Source organism: Larimichthys crocea, chromosome XV (genome assembly GCF_000972845.2).
Source record: "Larimichthys crocea isolate SSNF chromosome XV, L_crocea_2.0, whole genome shotgun sequence".
Taxonomy (NCBI): Eukaryota; Metazoa; Chordata; class Actinopteri; family Sciaenidae; genus Larimichthys; species Larimichthys crocea.
Genome location: NC_040025.1, coordinates 6,729,836 through 6,751,650, shown reverse-complemented (window position 1 = coordinate 6,751,650; position 21,815 = coordinate 6,729,836). Strand labels below are relative to the sequence as shown.

General features: G+C 39.6%; 1 protein-coding gene and 1 long non-coding RNA gene across 4 annotated transcripts in view; both read left to right on the top strand.

Annotated features, from left to right (window-relative positions):
• The window catches only part of LOC104939379 (tumor necrosis factor receptor superfamily member 5), a 21,447-nt gene extending 510 nt beyond the window's left edge, over positions 1-20,937 (top strand). Inside the window, exons 1-8 of one of the 3 annotated variants that reach the window (XM_010755914.3) lie at positions 12,935-13,074; positions 13,183-13,275; positions 14,422-14,547; positions 15,389-15,541; positions 16,427-16,511; positions 18,626-18,768; positions 18,865-18,891; positions 19,027-20,937. In XM_010755914.3, the coding sequence (XP_010754216.3) occupies positions 13,050-13,074; positions 13,183-13,275; positions 14,422-14,547; positions 15,389-15,541; positions 16,427-16,511; positions 18,626-18,768; positions 18,865-18,891; positions 19,027-19,034 (660 nt within the window). In that variant the 5' untranslated portion in view covers positions 12,935-13,049 and the 3' untranslated portion in view covers positions 19,035-20,937. Of the gene's footprint in view, positions 1-12,934; positions 13,075-13,182; positions 13,276-14,421; positions 14,548-15,388; positions 15,542-16,426; positions 16,512-18,625; positions 18,769-18,864; positions 18,892-19,026 lie in introns of those variants that run through there. The other 2 variants (XM_027288361.1, XM_027288362.1) reach the window with 2 other exon arrangements.
• LOC109137405 (uncharacterized) overlaps positions 1-21,815 on the top strand; it is a 45,284-nt gene that overhangs the window by 18,468 nt on the left and 5,001 nt on the right. The window lies entirely within an intron of this gene.

The following is a 21,815-nucleotide window of genomic DNA, read 5'->3' as shown; positions in this document are numbered from 1 at the left end:
AACAATAACAGATACAAAGCCCTATTTTTCTGTCACCGAACTACTCAAAAAACAGCTGTCTGTTAGCTACTCGGCCTTTAAAGGGCTCAGGACTTTTTAGATTTACTCATGTATGTGAAAGTTCATAATGAACGTTACAGATTCACAATGTCATCATGGACCAGGACAGCAGATTTCTGGTATCGTTTCTAAGTGTTTTGTAAAACTACAACTTCAGAAGATGGACTACAAAACATTGCCATCTGATATCTGTTTGCTCTTACTGGGTCTTGTGTCAATTAAACGTGGACAACTCACTGAAGAATATGACTTCATTATCACGTCAGAATGTTCTCTCTTAAATAATAAAGGAAATGTACCACTTTTGCCACAGAAATCAAATGAAGTGTTTGTCACCTTTGTCCATGAGTGTGGTCGCTCACCACTCACCACCGTGCCCAATCATTATTATACACATCTTGATGATTAATAATCCAAGGTAACTTCCTGATAATCTGCAGAACGCTGGATGTCCGTCCGAGTTAGAACAAGTTTTTAACTGGTGTGTCAAAGCAGCTCTATCAATCACCAACACACAGCAGCTTCTCATGATCAAAGTTTTTATCTATTTATTCATATGCTCTCTCCTGCTGCAGTCGCATTCCACTGCTTTAAAATACATTCAGTGTGACTGTCAGGTAATTTGTGTGTTCTGACTTCTTTTTGGTTTCGGGTCCAAGTTCTATGTTGGCCTGCACATTTGGTGAAGGCGCGTCACTAATGCTGAACACATTACTCAGTTTAACACCATATGGCCTGCAAGCAGGACAACATCCTGCTTCAGGGTTAGACTGATCTCAAACCACAGAAATAACCACACGCTGTTATAAAATGATAAACAGAAAATACAACAAAGAGCACCAAGCAATTACAAAGGTACAGAAACTGTTACTAAAACTTGTAACATGTCTATTTAAATTAGATTTAAACTATTTCAATTTTCTTCAGTGGTGTGTGCATGGAGCATAAGCTGCATGGTCTGCATAGAAAACTGCTGCGGTTCTTAATCTGCAACTTACATGGCACCAGATAAGCTCTGTATGTAACGTGCAAATACAGAAACATGATATAACTACTTAGTCCAACATCAAATGCGCCCACCATGATAAGGACTTTCACATATTGTCATAAACAATCTAACAGAGAACATGAAGGTATGGTCAGTAGTGACTGACAAAGGGAGACGAAACAGAGCACGTACGTAAATGCTGCAACATGTTGAAAGTAAAACAAGTAAAACAAAGTAACCGCTACAGGTGTTTAGCATCACTGCATCGTTGAACTCTAGAGGCTTCCCGTGTGGCCTTCAGAATAAAAGTTTAAAGCACTGGGACCTCTTAAACTGTCAATAAGCCATATATGGAAGCTTCATCAGTTCAGTGTCAGAAAACATAATGACAACTACTACAATCTGCATCAAGTGTGGAGTGTGGTGTGCTGTTATATTCTCGTTATTATTAAATTTTATGTTTTTAACTGTTATATATTTTATTCAATTTTTGAACATTGTAAAGCACTTTGGTCATTGCATGCTGTGTAAAAAATGGTGACTATAAATAAAAAACTTAATTTACTATTTAATTACTTTACAACCAAAATAATGCAAAACTGCCTGAAAAAATGAATTACCAATGTAAAATACATAAGTGACAAACAAATGTTATCCTTTATGGCTTTATTTTACAAACCTTGCAAAAAAAAATGCCACAAAATAAATTATAAAGTATAAAAATAAAGACCTAAATGTGGTGTGTGTGGTGTGTGTGTGTGTGTCCCACCCCTCCGTGTATCTGCTTAACATCTGACCAATTACGTATGAATTTCACACAAAAAAGTGGAGAAAAAAACTTTTTTCCCTCTATTTTATTTTCCTCCACTTTTTAAATGAATTGAATTTAATTAATTGAACGTGATTGGTCAGATGAAGACAGGCATGGCAAGAGCGAGAGTGTCAAGTGAGAGGAGACAGTGAGCACCGAGTGAAAAAAAAAAAACGGCTCCTGAAATCCCGTCGTTCACTTCAAAGAGCCGGCTCTTAGAACCGGATCGTTCACGACCACACATCACACTGACTGTAACGGCATCATCACTTTAAGTGTCGTCATAGCTGTGTAAGCCATACGCGGCAAGAATGACCCTGAATATACTAAATATGATTCACTGTACACTGTAGAAACTAATTGATTGGTTATACATAATTGAGAATGTAAATGAGCATAATATGTAAATACTTTGTCCGAGATGAAACAAGTTCATTAATAAAGAACAATCTGACCTATGAGCATGTATGGTGAGTGTTGGGTGGAAAATAGTGAAGACTGTGCACGCTAAAAGAAAAGACAAAACAAAGATTAAACCATGAGGGGGCGGAGAGAGTAGGAACAGAAGAGCAGAATGAACTCAAACTAAACAAATGAGCAAATCAGAGACCATTATCCAGAGTATCCTCCCCAAGCTTCTTTTTTTGGGTGTGCATTTATTTCTCATAAACCTCAATAAAAACTCAGCACTGTCTTTGAACAATTCGTAGTTTTCAAAAAAAAGACATGCACATAACTGTCCCTCTGAATGAGGACAATAGTCTAAGCTGAGCAAAATAAAGTATCATATGCAGGGAAGCCAAACTCTCTAATGTCTCCATATGAAGACGCAGGGAGGATAGTTTCGTGTTTAAAAAATGTAGAAAAATAAATTAATTACAAATCCTCTACATGTATGAAAATCAGTGTTAACTGATAAGTGTAATGTGGATGAAGACACTTGAGTGTGCTTTCACTGAGTGCTCCTCAGTGAACTGTCTCTGCCACCTCACTGCCTACTGCAGTTATGACATTCGACCTGGGGTGTGGTCCGAAGAGTCAAATTTGCTTAGCGAACGAGTTCCTAACTGAGTGGAAGTGACATGATGCCATGATAAGAGCTGTTTGAATTCTCAAACGTAAAGAAGGAGCTTCAAAGGCTCCTTATTATCTGCCTTTAGTATAGGATACACCAGACCATCCCTTTACAAAGGAAAGGAGGTAATGGCGTCCCAACAATTTCTGCAGCAGCGACAAAAACTAGACATAAGAAAGAAAACATTAATTATTTTAAACAGTGTGATGCAGACTGAAGAGCGTGGGAATATGAACATACTGTTGACGTGAGCTCGTTGACACACACAGTAAAACCCTGTTCAAAACTGTGACATCCAGCGTCCTGCAGATCATAATGAACTCTGTGCTGCTAATAATCTATATGCTTTGCCAAACATATGAGTGGACAGGATGGTGAGCGACCATACCAGCGGGACAAACACTTCATCTGACTTCTGTGACAGGTGGACATATTCATTATCTGAATTCGGACGTTGATAATAAGTCCAGATTGTTGTCCATGTGTTATGTTTCCTGTATTAAGAACATATGGGGATATCTCAGGTGCACGTTTTGTAGTCCATCTGAACTTTGTATTTTTACCACAGATCACGTCAATAACGTTCACACGGCACATGTTTCCTTGACTTTATGAGTTTTCTATCGGGGTCAAAGAAAAGTGGTTAGGAAAGGAGGAGGAGCTGATTTTTTTGACTATCGACCGCACCCTGATACTCACCTGCAAACACACACCTGTCCTCCCATGGCTGAAACTACTACTTAAAACCACAGAACTTTACACACCACACACACACACACACGACTCCTAAACTCACTGTTTGGACTTTACTCTTCACTGTGTCCCTGGGAAATCATGCTACCTTGTGAAAAGACTTAGGAGTCGCTTTTTTTTACATTCAATGCTGGTGGTTGGGCTTTTATTTTGAAGGGCAACAATTTCCGAGTCCACATATTTGACTTTCTGCCAGCAGATCAGGTGAGTCGTCGAATGTTTTGTCCTGTGTATATATTCTATATATTCATATGTTCTTAAAGAGTGTATCGTAAAATGCTGTGAAGTGTCGGTGTGTGGGTGTCTGTGTGTGTGTGTGTGTGTCTCCGGTCCTGTTACGGTATAAACAGCAGAACGAGGGAGCTTTTTTTTTAACACGTCGTACTGACGATAAAGTGACACATTTACATGAGCGTTTACAACTGTTGACATGTCAGTCACCAGCTGCGCACTTGTTGAGACTGAGAGTTGTTTTATTTTTTTATTTAGTTTTTTTTAATGACTGGATTTTCATTTTCAGAGAGGTGAGAGAGGCTAAAAAATGAAAGTAAAAAGTAAGACAGATGTTTGAAGATAATTCTAGTGGACTGATAGAATGTAAAAGAGAGCTGCTCAGATCACGCAGAGTCATAAAGAATAATTGATTTATTTGGACATATAACCCATCTAAAGCATAAATCATGTTACAGTCTAATTTACAAACACAAAGAAACAATAGACAAGCAAACACATACTAACATTTTATATAATCATAAAATGTCATGTGACAGACCTCATGTTTTCATCACTGTACACTAACAGATATGTTGTTAATGAAACAGTTCAGGGGAGTTGTTGGAAGTCACTGTGGATAAAGAACATTTCTTCTGGGCCGCCGCGGCAAGGACTGAGCCTTTGCCAGCTGAGCTTAAATGACACCCCAACATGTTATTTTTAAGACTTTGTCGAACATCCTTGCAGACAATGGTTGTTTGAAGTCTAGAGTCTTTTCTCCTTGTGATACTTTGCCAGGCCTTTACTGCAGCTGTCTTCAGTTGTTTGTTCTACCTGAAGTTTTGCTCAGAAATTAAAATGCATGCTGATCGGTTTGAGATCAGGTGTTTGACTTGATCATGCGCAGAATATTACACTTCTTTGTCCTAAAAAAATGTTCTAGATCATCGTCCTCTGTAAAGTGAAACACTGTCCATCAACTTTTGCTGCATTTGTCTGAATCTGATCAAACGATACATGGTTCAGAATGTGAATGTCAACCTGGAATCAACTCGGAACTTTTTTCCTGCTAATTGATAAGAAATAATAAATGAACAGCTCAAACATTTATCCATGAAACAGCAGTGAGTTCAGACTGTCAGGAGGAAAGTGAAAGTGATCTGAATGGCAGGCTGAGGTCGGTGGTGGGAGAGCGTGAGGGTCTCACAGTCAGTCAACTTCACACCTTGCCAAAGTGTGAGGAGTGAGCAACATGGAAAGTCACAGTGAATGTGTGAACCTCCCTAAACAACCTTATAGACTGCTGATGATAGCGGGCGGCCTGTTCAAGACACTTAGAACGGGACTTAGTACGTCTTGACTACATGGACAATAGTATGAATGCTTTTACTGTGTAGTTTTTTTTTTTAAAGGTATTTTTGGCCTTTTTGTAAGCTTTATCATATAGAGACAGGAATGTGGGGGATAGAGTGGGGAATGACATGCAGCAAAGGGCCACGGTCGGATTTGAACCTTGACCACTGCGGCAAGGACTGAGCCTTTGTACATGGGGCAGATGCTACCAACTGAGCTGACCAACACCCCTATGTGTAGTCTGATGTGACACCAACTCCAGTTTAGACAGAACACCCCCAGATTTTAACATTCCCAAACATTTTTCCTTTTTGTTTCACTATGAGAGTTTTATCACTTTCATTTCTTATCGGCAAGATTATCACTTAGATGAATGGACAGAGATCGGGTGCGCCATGAATCAGAATGGCATCTTTGCTTTTTGCAGCTGACATGGTTCTGTAAGCCTTCATTAGACTGGACCTCAATCCAACTAGGGCGGTTTGGAGCCAGGTGTTCCAGATGCAAATATAAGTTTTCTGTTTTAAGTGTTCTTTAACACCACGTGTCAGTGCTACAGAGGAGCTGCAAGGATGAAGAAACTGACTAGCTTTGAGATAATGATGACATGTTTCTCACCCCTGTAATAACAACAGCATAAAAACATTTATGACAGAAATAACACTGAAGAAATCTTTGGTATATTTATGTCTTGAAATAATGCACATGCAAATAATATTTTCCTGTTCTTCACACTAAGCTGCTTCTCTCAGTCTCTGTTTCTCCACCTGTCAAGTTGTTTACAGTGATAAAGGAAACAGGTACAGATTTAGATTTCTTGGTCCTGGGGCAGATTTTGTTAATTTTTTATCTTGATTTGACTTTGAGCTCTGAGCTCAGCGGAAATTCCATTTAGTGTTAAAGGTCAAACTCTGGAACTTTAAGACCAAAAGCTGAAACTGCTTTAAAGCAGCTGTGTAGCTGGCCATGTGTTAAACAGCTTGAGTCTAAAATCAGGTTTGTAGAGCAAAAATCCAGCTGTTAACCAGGTCAAAAAATTCACTGCAGAAAGCAAAAAACAATAAGCACTTGTTGAAGTTAGAGTAATCTCTACATGAAATGTGTTTGTCTTTTAGTTTTAGTGGAGTCCTCGATTGGATTTCATTTCATTTCACTTCATCTCTAATCTCAGTGAGACGTCATCTTCATGAAAACTGTGATCCAGAACGTATAAAATGATGTTTGGAGAAATCCTCGGACAGCTGCATCATTGCTGGTAAATTCATTGTTATTCCTTATCACAGCTTTTATTGCCTGACAGCAGTTCCTCCATCATCTACTCCTCTCACCCACCTTTCTTTGTAGCCTTTTTCTTCTTCTCTCACAGCTACAAACATTGCAGTGTCAAGAAAAGAGAATCAGAGAGGCTTCATCAGCTTGACTGAGTGATGAGCAGGTGCTCTGCCTTTAACCTCTGTAGAGGTAGTTAGCAGTGGTGGACGTGTAAGTTCCTTTCCTGTGGTCACAAGGTGGAGTTGGTTTAGATAGGCAACACACAGCAGTGCCTGTGAAACAGAAAATACAGAAACAGAAATGATAAGAGTAATATGTAAAGAGTGAATGAATGTTACTAAGCAATATTACACGAGTGTTCTTTAACATCATCACTGACATGACAGTGATGCGGTCAGGGTCCCTTAGCGTCACTGAGGTGCCAATAATAAGATAAAGCTCACCCTCAGTTGTAATATTGCGATTATAAACAACAATTACCAACTTAAATAAAATATATAAAAAGATATTCATGTTTGGGGCAATATGCACTCTTTGTTGCTGTTTTGTCTGTTTCTATAGAGATACATGGGGCCTGAGTAACACCTAGAAAACAATCAGCAGCAGTAGACTCCTATATGTAATGGAACCCAGTTTCACTACTCCAGCCCGAGCCTTATTAACAACCTAGCAGAGACGTTTTCTAGACCCGTCAAAGCTTATGGAGATCGTGGAGCTTCCCAAAATGACTAAACAGTGCACATATAAACACTAAACTGCTTTGCTTCAGTCTTGTAGTGACTAAGATATCTGCTGACAGAGATTTTTCCATTTGGCTCCTCAGCGAACATTTATTTTGAAGCTAGTGCCGTATCAGTGACTCACCAGCACAGCTGATGGAGGATGATCCAAACATTTCCTTTACTCCAAAAGTCAAGTGTATTGAACAAAATCGATGTAATCAAAATGAACATGTTTTTATCTAATCTTTAAAAACATTTTCTCTGAGCTCACTGAACTCTTTCATTCCAGCATGCTGCACACAAACGAGGCAACCACACCTGTATTAACGAGGCACACACACTGTTATAACGAGGCACACACACCTGTATTACGAGGCCACCATTCCTGTTAAACGAGGCAGTCTAACTGCTCCGTAACACGAATATTCATAAAGAAAGCTGAAATTGTAAATTCAGATGTATATTTAATAAAGTACTTTACAGTGGACTCGTATTTGTTTACATGTTACCGATTTTCAAGCCAGAGAAGGCAAGTAATATTTTTAGTGATGAGTCAGGTGTGCTTCATGCTGATTTGAGCACGTTCTAAATGTCTAGTTGACCAATGACAAAACTTCAATCTTATGACTGTAAAATGACACAAATGTGACCTCATCTTGTGATCTGACTCTGCAAAGATTAGACAAATATCTTGTTGTTACTCTTCCACAGATATTTTGGATGAATATCTTCAGAGCTGAGACATGTCATCGATCAGAGTACTCTCTGTACGGAATGAGGTCCTGTCCTATGTGTCCACCTGGAAGACCCCAACTGAATATTGAAACCATATTCACTTTGGTATTTACACATGGAGTCATGTTATCCTGCCGAGTGTCAACGGTGCTACCAGAATCATATATATGTACAGTATGTAGTAGTATGTATGTATGATATGTATGTATGTATGTATGTAGGTATGTATGTATGATGTAGTATGTATGTTGGAGTTAGCCTGAACACCATGATTGGTGCATTTAATAGAAACATTATATGACATGACATTATTTCATTGGTTTTCTTTCCAACAGGAAATCGAGTGAGAACGGACTGCACAGAGTACAGAAGCACTTCATGTCCCCTGCATGAAGGAACCTACATGAATCAACTTAAGGGACTGAGAACTGTCTTACATGTACAAACTGTGGTGCAGGTAGATTTTGTTATGATTTTGAAGTTATTAGACCCAAAACAGGTTTTTGTGATGTAAAAAAATGAGACAAAAATAATTAATCAGAGTCACTTTAAATGATAGTATGTGTGCCATGACTACTATTAACATGAGTTTGAATGTGATTTTTAATTCTGAACAAGCCCCACTTATAAGAGGGGTGTGCACACCTCACAACAAGCTTATTGTAAGTTTTTTATTTTTCCACCTAAAAGATTTCAGTTGTGTTTTCAACTGAATTGTTCATGTTCGAGGTCACATTGAATGGATAAAGTTCTGACATGATTATCTTTGTCTCATTCTTTTACATGGCAAAAACTGGCATTTTACAGGGTATGTAGACTTTTTATATCCATTGTTCCTTAGCCAGAAATAATTAACATGTACTCTCTAGTAGAATAAACAAAACAAAGGTTTGGAATCTTCTTTTGAACCTCTGTATGTGTTGACAGGTTCTGGTTTGAAGATACACACAGCAGTACAACAACATCAGATACAGTTTGTGAACCACTGGAGGGTTCTACTGTCTGGACCCTCCAGGAAGCGGCTGTATGACAGCACGGGAACACACAACATGTAAACCAGGACAATACATCAGTCAAAAAGGTTGGTTTTGTATGACTGGGAATAGTTAAGTTTTATATGAGAACATCAAAGTCAGGGGAACTAACTGAAATGACACTTGCTGTTGCAACCAATTGTTCTGATCACCAAGTATGGACCTTTGTTCTATCATCACTCATCTGCAATGGGGGGTTGTGGATGAGGAAGACTGTAACTCCATCACTGTATTATTATTATGTAAAAATAAGACAACTCTCACTTAACTCATGGCCTCAGTAAACAGTTTTCCTCATGATTTTATAGTTTCAACAAGTCTTCAAACATGATGCTCATTTCATGTGTTATGGTCCCATTTAGAGTAAAATAGATGATAAAGTTGAGTGTCCAGAGCTACCTGTCATTGACGAGTCATTTCTTAATGCATTTGTTCATCTCAACACAGAAACTCAGATCAAACACTGGATATGAGTACATTTATAATTCAAGTCAAAGCGAACTCACCAGCTCTATACTGTCATCCACATACGGTCATTCTCGGCTCCAAAAAAAAACCCCCCAACAACATGGCAGTGTTTATTTAGCCAGACTTGTGTTCACAAACCAATGGGTGCCACGTGGTTGGTGGTCTTGATCATCCAGTCGTACACGGATAGTGGACTGAATAGTATTTGTGCAACTGCTAATCATGTTTTTTCTGTGCACTGACTGATCTCAAAAATCTTTCTAAATAAAAAAACAACAGTAGCAGTATAGACAAAATATTTTTTCCAGTGCAAAAGTATGCTGATATGAATATGACTGTACAGCAGGTTGTTGTTACGTACATGAGGTATAATAGGTAGTATATTGTAGTATAGTATATTGTAGTGTTGGTTCAAAGTATACCTTTATTTTTTTTTAAAATATAAAGGCTTGTGGAAGATTAGTTTTTAGGACTTGAAACATAAATACTTTCAACCTATTAAGTGTCGCTTCAACAATCATATATCTGCTGACTGATGTCATACAACACTTTGATCCTTTTATAATATCTATGCTGAACTAGTCTAAATGTTATCATCTGTATTTGTACAGGGACAGCATTCAAAGACACCGTGTGCTCTGAGTGCAGTGATGGAACAATTCAAATGGAACATGGACATCTTGTCGGACACACACACAGTAAGTGAAGCTTCATGTCAGACCCCCTGAATTCTTCCAGCAGCAGTGAATTCATGGTGTCCTCCAAATGTTCCTGTACAAACTGTCCCTCTGTCATCCGAATGTGAATCACTGCAGCTTCACTGATAAAACCAGGAACTGCTTCAACTGATGCGAATGTGGAGAAACAAGTTCAAACACAACGACTGTGGTCGGTGTAGTGGTCGCCGTTTGCTGCTTTTTTTATGTGGAGCAACTGTATGGCTATCTCATAAAGAAGAAAAAAGGAAAAGGTGTGATTTAAACTAGACAATAAAAACACTGTTATGTTTTATATTATATATCTATAATGTTGTCTGTCACATCATTAAATTATTGATTACAGTGTTTTTTCGTTTTATTACAGACAAAAAAAGAACTCCAGACAATCATATAATGGTATGTTATCCTTTCTTTACTGTTATAATCTGTTTCACTGGTAGTACAGTAGTAGGAATGATTTTTTTTATTAATGAAATGACGTCACCATTTGTTCACTATTTTACAAAAAAGGAACGCAGCCAGAAAAGGGTCCATTAAGGCCGAGAGATGGAGATCGCAGCAGGTAAGACATCGGTGTGATCTTCACTCACTGACTCACTGACTCTTCTGTCTGACTGAGCTACTCTGTGATGTCTTTACAAATAAATTATGTCTTTTAAATAAATATATTTCTCTCCTCAGGATCCAGCAGTTCATATATAAACATGACCACCTTTTTTTCAGACACTGCAGAGTAAATGTTTTCTAGAATCCAGTTCAGTCATATTGGATGCTGGGACATTGTCTTTGCAGTGTATAGATAAATGAGTGGAGCTGAATTATGAACTGAATACCTTCCACAGCACTGGTTCACAACCTTTTCCTTCATGGCCTCCTTTTCTGTCATTAAGTAAACTGATGACCCCGGATTAAGAGACATATTTAATGGATGTTTCATCCATTTCTGTGATTTTGTTCAGATTTTTCCTGTGAATATTTGTACATATTATTTCCTTTGAATATGTGTAATATTATTTCCTGTGACTAGTTTTCAGATATTTCCTGTAAATATTTGTTCAAATTATTTCCTGTAAATATTTGTTCAGAGATGTTTTCTAATGCGATGAGGCTGTTTAGCACAGAATGAAGGCTTGTGAATAGAGTTGGGTGTTTAGGTCTTCATTCTGACTTTCTACTGTCAGATCTTTTTGTTTCATTTTTCTACTTTAATAATCTAACAATGATGAGATGATCCATTTTTCACACAGGTTACAGAGTATTTGTAACATTTCAAAGTTTATTAGTTGAGATTCCACGCTACAGTTAAAGTTTGGTTAGGTTTAGATACAAATTGTTACCTACAGTAGTTGTATGTTTGTATGTCTTATTGATAATGTGATGTTGCAGTGTGGTGACACTTTTCTGTCCACAGACATGTATTTGTTCAGATTATTCTGTAAAATAGTTGTTCAGATTGTAAGAAATTCAGAGATACTTCTTTCTCAAAGGTTTTCTAAGACCCCTTAAAATCAGGAAAGCCTTGTGACCCCTCCATGAAGCTTTGGCGGCCCCTAGAGTGCAGACCCCCAGTTTGGGAACCAGTACTCTACAGAACTGCTGCTGTACTGTCTGCATCATTATGTCACAGATTTAACTGCACAGAGACTAAAGTCAAGCTGAAATAACAGTTTAGAGCAAGCTACAGACTTTACTGTGGGACAGCTCCAGGATCATCATTCATTGGATATCTGAGAGGGAACGTCTCAAAGCTGTGTCAAAGTTTTTATGTGGTGACTTCCAGACAATCATCTTCATGTGACTGAACATGTAAACTTTATTGATCTTCTCTGGTGGCCTCTGGACTTACAGCTGGAACAGAGGACGGACACAGTGTGTCCTGAACTGCAACATGATGGGACAAATGGTTGATTTACTCAAAAGTGTGCACTGTGTACACTGTCCAGATGAAGCACTGCGCTAATCAGCTGTCTCCAGTGTTAAGAGACATTTTCAACACCTCACTGGCATGTCATAGACTGATGGTGACGAGTCCGCCGACAGGTGGGAGTTTGACCATCTGGTGACCTGGTGCAGCCAAAACAACCTAGAGCTCAGCGCTCTAAAGACAGTGGAGATGGTTGTGGACTTCAGGAAGAACTCAGCCTCACCTGCTCCCATCACCCACTGTCACTTCACAATTGACACTGTGGAGTCTATTCTGCTTCCTGGGAACTATCATCTCCCAGGACCTCAAGTAGGAGCTGAACATCAGCTCCTACTTGAGGAGATGAGAGCCTTGACACTGTGTCCAGTGTACAATTGAAATATTTTTGTAAAGTTGGATGATGTTTTTTAAAAAAAACAATGAATTTGGTATTATTTATGTATTTATTTATTTTAAAGTTATTACCAGACTTACATTTCTCATCAGATTTTTTCCACCTTTAAAAATCAGCACTCAGGTAAATTCAGAACTTTGAACCTCGAGCTTGAGTGAATGAGCTCGGGAACTTTTTTTTTTTTTTTTTTACCTCACACACAAATTGAAAAACATGTTGAACAGTGTCCTGGTTAGATATGAGTGAGACATATGGAAAGTGAAAGTGACGCTGACTGCATGTTGACTGCATGTTGACTGTGTATTGGGCTGTATTCAATGTTCATTTGCAGATTCCCTAATGACTTTGTTTCTGTGCGCGCACTGCGCAGCTGAATTTCCGCTGCTTAGCGGAATTCCCCCTTTTAACCGGAAGTCCAAAACATTAGCCGTGTTAGCTTCGTTGTTAGCATGAAAACCTATAAACTTATCTAAAAACTGGACAGTTGTTTTTAAATCTGCATGAAACCACGCGATAAACAGCGCTGTTATGCTTTCATCGACCGTTATCGTAGGTAAGCGTTAGCTCACAGTGGCTACACCTAAAGCTAACGTTAGCCTAGCTGGCTAAATGCTAATGCTAAGACAGGCTAACTTGTAAACACTGTTTTTTTTTTACACAGTGTACGTGGCCTCCCTCATGTTACCGTGTCGGTGTTGTCTCCAGAAGGAGTACGAAGCGACTGACGGGCAGTGCTGTCCGATGTGCCACGAAGGTACAGTTTGAGCTGCGGCCTTCATCATCACCATCATCATCGTCATCACGCCCAGTTCACAGTTTTTAAAACCTACTTTAATGAAAGCACAGTCCGTGTGAACAGGCTGGACACACGTTCATGTTATTTATTAAATGCGTCATCACATTTTGAATCAAGGATTATTAAAGCAAACTTATATCTTTTGTTTGTTTTCCCGCTTTGTTTTCAGTATTACTGCTCTGACCGTTTTCATGTTGCATTACATTTGTATTTTGGCATTGGACAAAAAACAAACATGTGGAATAAATGAGTCTAACATGATTTAGGCACGGTTTCTGTATAGTCAGGTAGCAGCTAACTCACTAATAACTACTTGCCAATAAAGTGCAAAGTGAATTCTAGGAGAAGATAAACCAAAAAAAAAAAGATGACCACCATTACCAATTATTTTTGCATCTTTTAACCATTATTCATTCTTAATTAAAACATTTTAAACAAAATAAACATGCATCAAAGGCAAACAGAATTAGATCTTGTATTGAATTTTCTTTCTGACCTGATTTCATTTCCTCTTCTTCACCACATGCATACTGGCAGAGGGTCTGATTAACATCTCACAGACTAAATAATGAAAACCACAAACTGTATACACAGGGCTAAAGCATGATGTGTACAGCTGTCTGTCCAATGAACTCACGTCATGAAATGAGTCACTTTAAGACGTGAAGTACCCAGTACTCTGCAGTCATGGCATTTTTCATGCACATTGCATTGTGGTATTTTCTTCCCGTCGACTGATAGAAAAGGCAAAAATGATGAACCTAATAAAGTTTCATGTACTTTAACTTCTAAGTTATCTGTTTTGTTGTAATGCAACCAGTGAGTGCAGTTAAATTACACAGCATATACATGAACTAAACAAATGCAAAGTTCATCGTGCACTCTGCAGAAGCCTCCTACAGTGAGACAACACAGACAGGTGTAACACCATCAGGGTCAATCATTTACAGCTGTTTTTCTGATATCACACAACTGTGGTTAAAGTTTGGTTAGGTTTAGGTACAGAGTGTTAACTATAGTAGCGGTACGTTACATTTCTGTAATTCATATTTCCCATCTGCCTTAATGATGATGTGATGTTGACAGTGTTTTTGTCCTGAACAGGTACAGTTGTTAGAAGAGACTGCACATTAGACGCAGGCACACGCTGTGTCCAGTGTGGGGATGGCACTTATATGAACCAACCCAATGGCCTGAGGAAATGTTTCCTCTGCACCAACTGTAACCAAGGTATGTCCATGATGAGTTCAAAAGCCTACCTTTCACTCCTGTTGACAGTCTCCAGATTCAGTTTGGTTTTGACAGATGCAGTAACGTGGAACAGGTTTGATCACACTGGGACATTTGACACCATCAACAAACTGAAGAAACCAGGGGAGCGGTGATGGGACATGCAGTGTCCTTAACTGTTCTCCACAATCTAATTAGCCACGTAATGTTTACAAATTGTTGAAGACGTTCCGGTTGGCAGCCCACCCCCAAACCGGATCCTCCTCGCTCTGGCAGCAGTACTGTACTGCCAAGCAGTCGATCCACATTAGCAGGTACAGATGGGTGTGGTCCCACATGCCCAGCATGGCTCATCCACTGTGAGCATGTTAGCATGAAGCCAGATAACCAGCATGGGTGTTTTTTTTTTCTCTTCGGTGGTGCAGCAACATTTTTTTAACTACTAACTAATTAACCCCAACACATCATGACGTCATCCTTGATGTCAGTGTGGTTGCATGTGTTGTTATTGCAGTCAAAGAAGTCAGTTTTAAAACTTCAACCCTTATTTATTTCTATAGGACTCTTCATGCAAACACGCAGCCCACAGTGCTTCATAGAGCACATAAAAAACAGAAACAATGAATTGAATCTAGCAGAATAGATAATACATAAATCAAATGAGGTCATACAATTCTAAAATGTTATGATAAAAGCCAACACGAAACGAGACGATCAAAATGAAAAGACTTAAAAGCTCAGTATTGAATGGCGAGGCACCTTAAATGTCTTAAGACTTTTCAAAAAATGTCTATAGACCCATCAACAATGATGTAATGACTATGATTCTGTTTGCTTTTAGGTCTCTTTGAGCAGCGGAAGTGTACAGCGTCAAGCGACACGGTGTGTGACGTCCAAACAGGGTACTTCTGCAGAACTTTGGCAGATGGTGCAGGGTGTAGTTTGGCAGAGAAACATACACTGTGTTTACCCGGTCAGAGGGTAAAAGAACCTGGTAGGAAAAAGTCACTAGACTTACATGCACATGTATGTGATATTATATATATGATATTATATCCTGCTTTTGATCATATTCAAGGAAGTGTTGGAGACATTCTTCTGAAATATTGGGACTGACTCTGCCGTGGCTCAGGACATAGAGCGGCTCCAGACGTCCTCGCCATCAATGTGTGTGAATGTGTATGAACGGTTAGCTCCTCAAACTGATGAGCAGTTGGCACTTTGCATGGCAGCCAATGTCATCACTGTATGAATGTGTGTGAATGAGATATGTAGTGTAAAAGAGCCTGGAGTGGTCAGAAGACTAGAATGGTGTTGTATAAGTACAGTCCATTTACATTCCTGTACAACTCGTTCATTGACACGTCTGTTGTACAGACTGTTTTATTGTCTTTCTAATCTTTTTTCATGGTAGTTATTATATAACTATATGTCTATATATCTGTACTTGCACCACTTTCATCTATTTATAGTTTTCTTACGTGAACACTGGAATGTTGTACACTGCTCACAAAAAATTTGGGATATTTGACTTTCGTGTGAAATTTCTGGAAAATGTAAAAAGTTCATGCTACAGTGATGTTATATCATGAAAGTAGGGCATTTAAGAAGAAGCATGAAATGGTCTTTCTTCGTCTCAAACTATTTACTGAAACAAATACTAACAACAGTGGTTTGTATACCACAAGAAAAAAACGTCAATGTCTCAGTAACTTGTCATGTGGCCTTTTCTTTCCTCCTGTTAACTTTGTGGAAAGAAAAAAATGATTTCTCTCCTTCAGTAGGCTCAAGCATGCCTTACAGCTCCATATGAACTCAAATCAGTTCCTTTGATTTGAGTCTAATTGGGAATTAATCTCACTTTGTCTGTTTCTCTAAGGAACCAGCAGAACTAATACAGTGTGTGAAGACTGTCAGCAAGGCTATTTTTCACGGGATGGTGTGAACTGCACGGCGTGGACCACGTAAGACATTGTTTGCACTAAATAAACATGATATTTTTGAGTGTTGAGTTTTACAGCTTCAGACTTCCGCTTTAGACCTTTTTGAAAGTATTTCTTTTAAAGGTACAACATGTCAGATATTTACTGTATTAAATCATAAAATGGATATGCTGTGTCATCAGAGACTAAGGAAACATGCTCTACTGAAATACAAGCTTCTTGATAAATGACTAGAGTCAGTATGTTTTTTATTTTGAAATTTGCCTTGACGGACTGGGCCGTCTGTTTGAACTCCTAATGCTCCTAACTCTCAGAGAAAACAGTTAACTGTTGTCTCACACCGGCTTCTTACCTGTTGTGAAGCCCCCCGTCCTGCTCGCTAGCTGCATTGACATCCTCCGAGAAACTGGTGTACTTCGCCGTCCTCCACACAGAGGCTCTGGTCATATGTTTAACTACAACTTTTCAACTCCTAACCCTACCCCCATCCATCTGGACCTGCTCATGCACTTCGACTTCCTCATTACGTCATCACAACAAACAACGTCAACGTCAACAAATCTCCGCCTTCTTCCCCAGTCCTCACAACCTATCACGAAGCAACGTCACCTGAAACTGGCTTTGCTCATCACCCGCTCACTGAAACCTGGCACAAACCTCTGCACTGCTTTTAACTCAAACAGACCACACCCACAGGATACACGTATATAGACAAACCCTGACCTGAGGGGCAGGGAGGTGGTGTCGCTGCAGGTTACAGGACATTAAAACACCCACCATCACAATCCCTGCTGCTCACTCCTTTAAACATATTACTTTCAAACTCTCTGGTCCCACTCCTCTGGTCACTGCCATCATCTACTGCCCCCCCAAACCAAACCCCTACTTTCTCTCTGACTTTTCTGACTTTCTAACCCAGTTATCTGCCATCTCACCTTCCACTCTTCTCCTGCGCCATTTCAACATCCGCATCGACACTGACTGCATAACTGCCACTGAATTCCTGGAACTGCTCCACTGCTTCAGCTTCACTCAACATGTCAACTTTCCCACCCACAACCGTGGTCACATCCTGGATCTGGTCTGCTCCACTGGTCTCACCACACAGTACATCACCTCTCCAGCTTCAGCCTCTCTGACCACCTAGCAATCACCTTGGACATTGACATCCCCATTCCCACCGCTAAGGATAAACGGACAGTTTCTTTCAGAAACCTCAAATCCATCTCCCCTTCAGCCCTGTCAGCCTCTCTTGCCATCAACCACACCATTTTCCTCTCCCACCTTGAATCCTCCCTCTGCATCACTGGCACTGCACTCTTCTGGATCAAATCATATCTCACAGACCGACAACCATTCATCCATATCAACAACTGCACCTCCTCCACTGTTCCTATGTCCCAAGGCGTCCCTCAGGGTTCAGTGCTTGGTCCTCTCCTCTTCATACTTTACCTGCTCCCCTTGGCAACATCATTCCCCACCATGGTCTCCATTTCCACTGTTATGCCAATGACATCCAGCTTTATAACGCCACCAAATCCTTCACCCTCGCCACTCACTCCACTCTCTCCAACTGCCTCACTGACATCAAATCCTGGATGCAGACCAACTTTCTTAAACTCAAATGTGACAAATCAGACCTGATCATTATCAGGCCCAAATCCCTCACCAAAACCACAGACAGTTTCCACCTCAACATCAACAACTCCACCCTGTCTCCATCCCCCCACAGTTGCAACCTAGGAGTCATCTTTGACAGTAACCTCTCCTTTGAACATCACATAAACCAAATCACAAGAACTGCCTTCTTTCATCTCAAGACTCCCGACTCCACCCATCACTCTCCCTCTCTGCTGCAGAAACCTTTATTTACGCCCTCATCACCTCCAGAATCGATTACTGCAACAGCATCCTCTGCAGCACACCATCCAAAGCTGTAAATAAACTCCAGCACATCCAAAACTCCGCTGCACGTCTGCTCACCCACACATGCACCCGTGATCACATCACTCCTGTCCTCCAGAACCTCCCCTGGCTCCAGGTTCCAGAAATGTTTTTTTAAATAAAATGTATTATTGGTATAATTATTGTTATTAAAAAGTACTGAAGCTGTTTTTATTTCTTATTTCCAACAGTTGCTCAGAAACCCAAATAAAGTTGAAAGAAGGAAGCACGAGCAGTGACGTCATCTGTGGATCTGCTTCATCATCAAGACATCATTACCCATTAATACCTGTGTTATTATTAACATTAACAGTTGCTGTGATTCTAATCAGAGGTTAGTTTTGTTTTGCAGACCTAATTTGACTTCCTCATATGTAACACAACTTCAGTGGCTGAATGCTAACAGCTGTTTATTGATTTTGTATTTCAGGTAGGCTAACATCAAAAAAACATGAAGGTACATAGGATCCATCTATTTCTCCTTAATACTGAGTTTGACACCACTGACTGCATCTGTGTTTCTTCATGTCATATTCATTTAGTCTTCTTTGTCCTCATCTGCAGTCTTTTTGTTTGTATGTTTGTTTTTCAGATAACTGAAGGGGTCCAACTGTAGACTTGTGTATGACATGGAGCACACACACATACATACATACCATACACCTTACCTGTGTTTGCTTTGCTGATCTTATACCAAGCAGCATGTGTCTTTGTGTGTGTGTCTTCTAATTCCTCTGTGCCATCCAGAGCCAATGTTGTCTAAAAACTCTTAACAAGACTAACAGTGTACGACGACACCTGCAAAACACCTGGCTAACAAGCTCAAGCTGAAGATGCTAACATGCTGATGTTTATTAACATTTACTAATCAGTCTTAAACACAAAGTACATCGACATCCAAAGGTCATTAGATTAGCAGGTGTCTGGTCAAAACACAAGTTTGCTCTGTAGAGTGAGCCAGGCAGAGGCGGTGGTAGTAGCTCAGTCTGTAGGGACTAGGCCTGAGAATAGGAGGCTAGGCAGTTAAGCTCCAGCATGGACCAAAGAATGGAGGACAGACTGGTAGCTGGGCACTGCCGAAGTGCCCTTGAGCAAGGTAGCAACTGTACCTAACTGCTCCCAGAGCGCTGATGCGTGACTATCCATCAGTCCACCATCACCCCACATTTGTACATCTATCAGCCCTTTGTGTGTGTGTGTGTGTGTGTGTGTTTCCTAAGCTTGAATGAGTTCGAGCGATGAATGTAGTTACTGTTCTATTCTGTGTTAAGTGTTTTTTGTTTTATTATGTGGCTCATTCCCATTCCCATTTCTCATTCCCTGTCTCTCTCTGCCCACATTCCTGTCACTCTTCAGGTGTCTCTATCCAAAATAAAAAGCTTGAAAAGGCCAAAAAAATAAAATAAAATACCAATAAAAAAGGATTTTTAATACAGAAATGTCAGCCTACTCAGAAATATGTTCATATATGGGCACTCAATACGGCGTGGCATCAGTGTGGCGTGGCATGCAGGCGATCAGCCTGTGTCACTGCTCAGGTGTTATGAAAGCTCAGGTTGCTTTGATAGTGGCCTGTTAGGTCTGGTGTCTCTCATCTTCCTCTTGTTGTAGATGTTACATTCTTTTGTAGATGTTTTAATACTGATGAACCAATGAGCCAGACACAGAGCAGTGTACAGCTAACAGATGGTTATACAGGTTTACTTAAACTGTTTGCAATACATCAAGGCGAGGTTTTGTATACATTGGATTTCTTTTTATATTTTTGCTTTTGCTTGTTATACTTGTATTGTTTTGTGAATCCATGCGGGTACACAACCCTTGAAAATTTTACTCACCATCACAATTATATCAGTTATAAGAAACATCTTGGTAGTGCAGCTTAATACTGACGAACCAATGAGCCAGACACAGAGCAGTGCACAGCTATCAGATGGTCATACAGGTTTAACTTTACAATACATCTTTGTATCAGAGTGATTATTCATGTTGACAACAATATTATTGACGGGTTGATCACATCCAGTCTCTGCGAGCTAGTAGATATTAAAAGCTTGGCTTGGGCGTTAACTCAGCTTAAAAACTGTGCATGCCTGACCTCTTGTAGTCAAGGCGAGTTTTGACATAATTCAACTTGTCCATGTACTGAGATGAACACACTTTAAACACAAGAAATGATCACAGTAAAAATAAGGCTGATTCACGAGTGTTTTAGCTCACAGCAGTGTCCAGTCAGGTTTTTGAATCGGCCCGGTGTATCTTCTGCTTTTTTAATAACAAGAGGAATTAAATGTGCGGTTTTGCACAAAAGCCATTTCTTCGTCCTCCTTTCCTCTAACACTTTTGCCCGGACTCTACGACACCAGTTACCAGCAACGAGCCAAAGGTTTTTAAAAGGTAACACTATGTTACTGGTTTATAACCCTGTCTAATGCCTAATCTCAGTACCTTGTGCGTGAAATTAAATATTTGAGGTCTTAATTAAAGTCGATTCTGAGAAATACCTGCATTTCATGTGTGATTCAATGAAGCACATTCACATTGCTGAGTTGAGCATTACGTTGCCATCAAGTTGGCCTTATGATGTATTTCTAAACCCTCTGTAGGTCTAATACAGGTTGACATGACATGACATCTCATTGTAAATTATAGCCTGTATCACATGATTACTAGGCATATAAATAACCAAGTGTAACACCCTATCGAGAACGTTATTTATTTATGCATGTTGCCCTTTCGCATTATGGCGTCATCGGAACGTTTCTCAGCCCCCCCAACTGTGAATTACTTCCAGCATCCCTGCTGATTCAACACAACAACCTTTTTCACTTTTGATGCAACATACAACTAAGTCTGTGGTGATCTTCAGTGGGAAATGTTTCTGGGATCACACTTCTGAAACACGTGACCAGATAACTTCTTCTTCTTGGACACAAATACACACTACACACATTCTTTTTGGTCTTATGTGAATTCTTCCTGATAAACATTCAGCAGGTCAGAGTTTAGCCTACAGTGACTGTTGTCTGACACTACTGGTTACATCAGTGGAGGGAAACATTTCAAATGTCATTATGTTAAAACTTATTTATCAAACAACCACGAGTGAAGTCAACACTCAGGCTATATGATTCCTAATGCTGAATTTACATGATGTCACTCATTTGTCAGTATTTCACAAAAAAGGAACAACAGAGGAGAAAATCAGAGAGGTGAGACAGATCTCTGTATGTAACGTGCAAATACAGAACATGATATAACTTATATAACTACTTAGTCAACATCAGATGAGCACATCCATAATAAGACTTTGACATATTGTCATACAAATCTAAAGGCCCACTGCAAATGTGAAAGTAAAACAGGTCAAACAAAGTGACA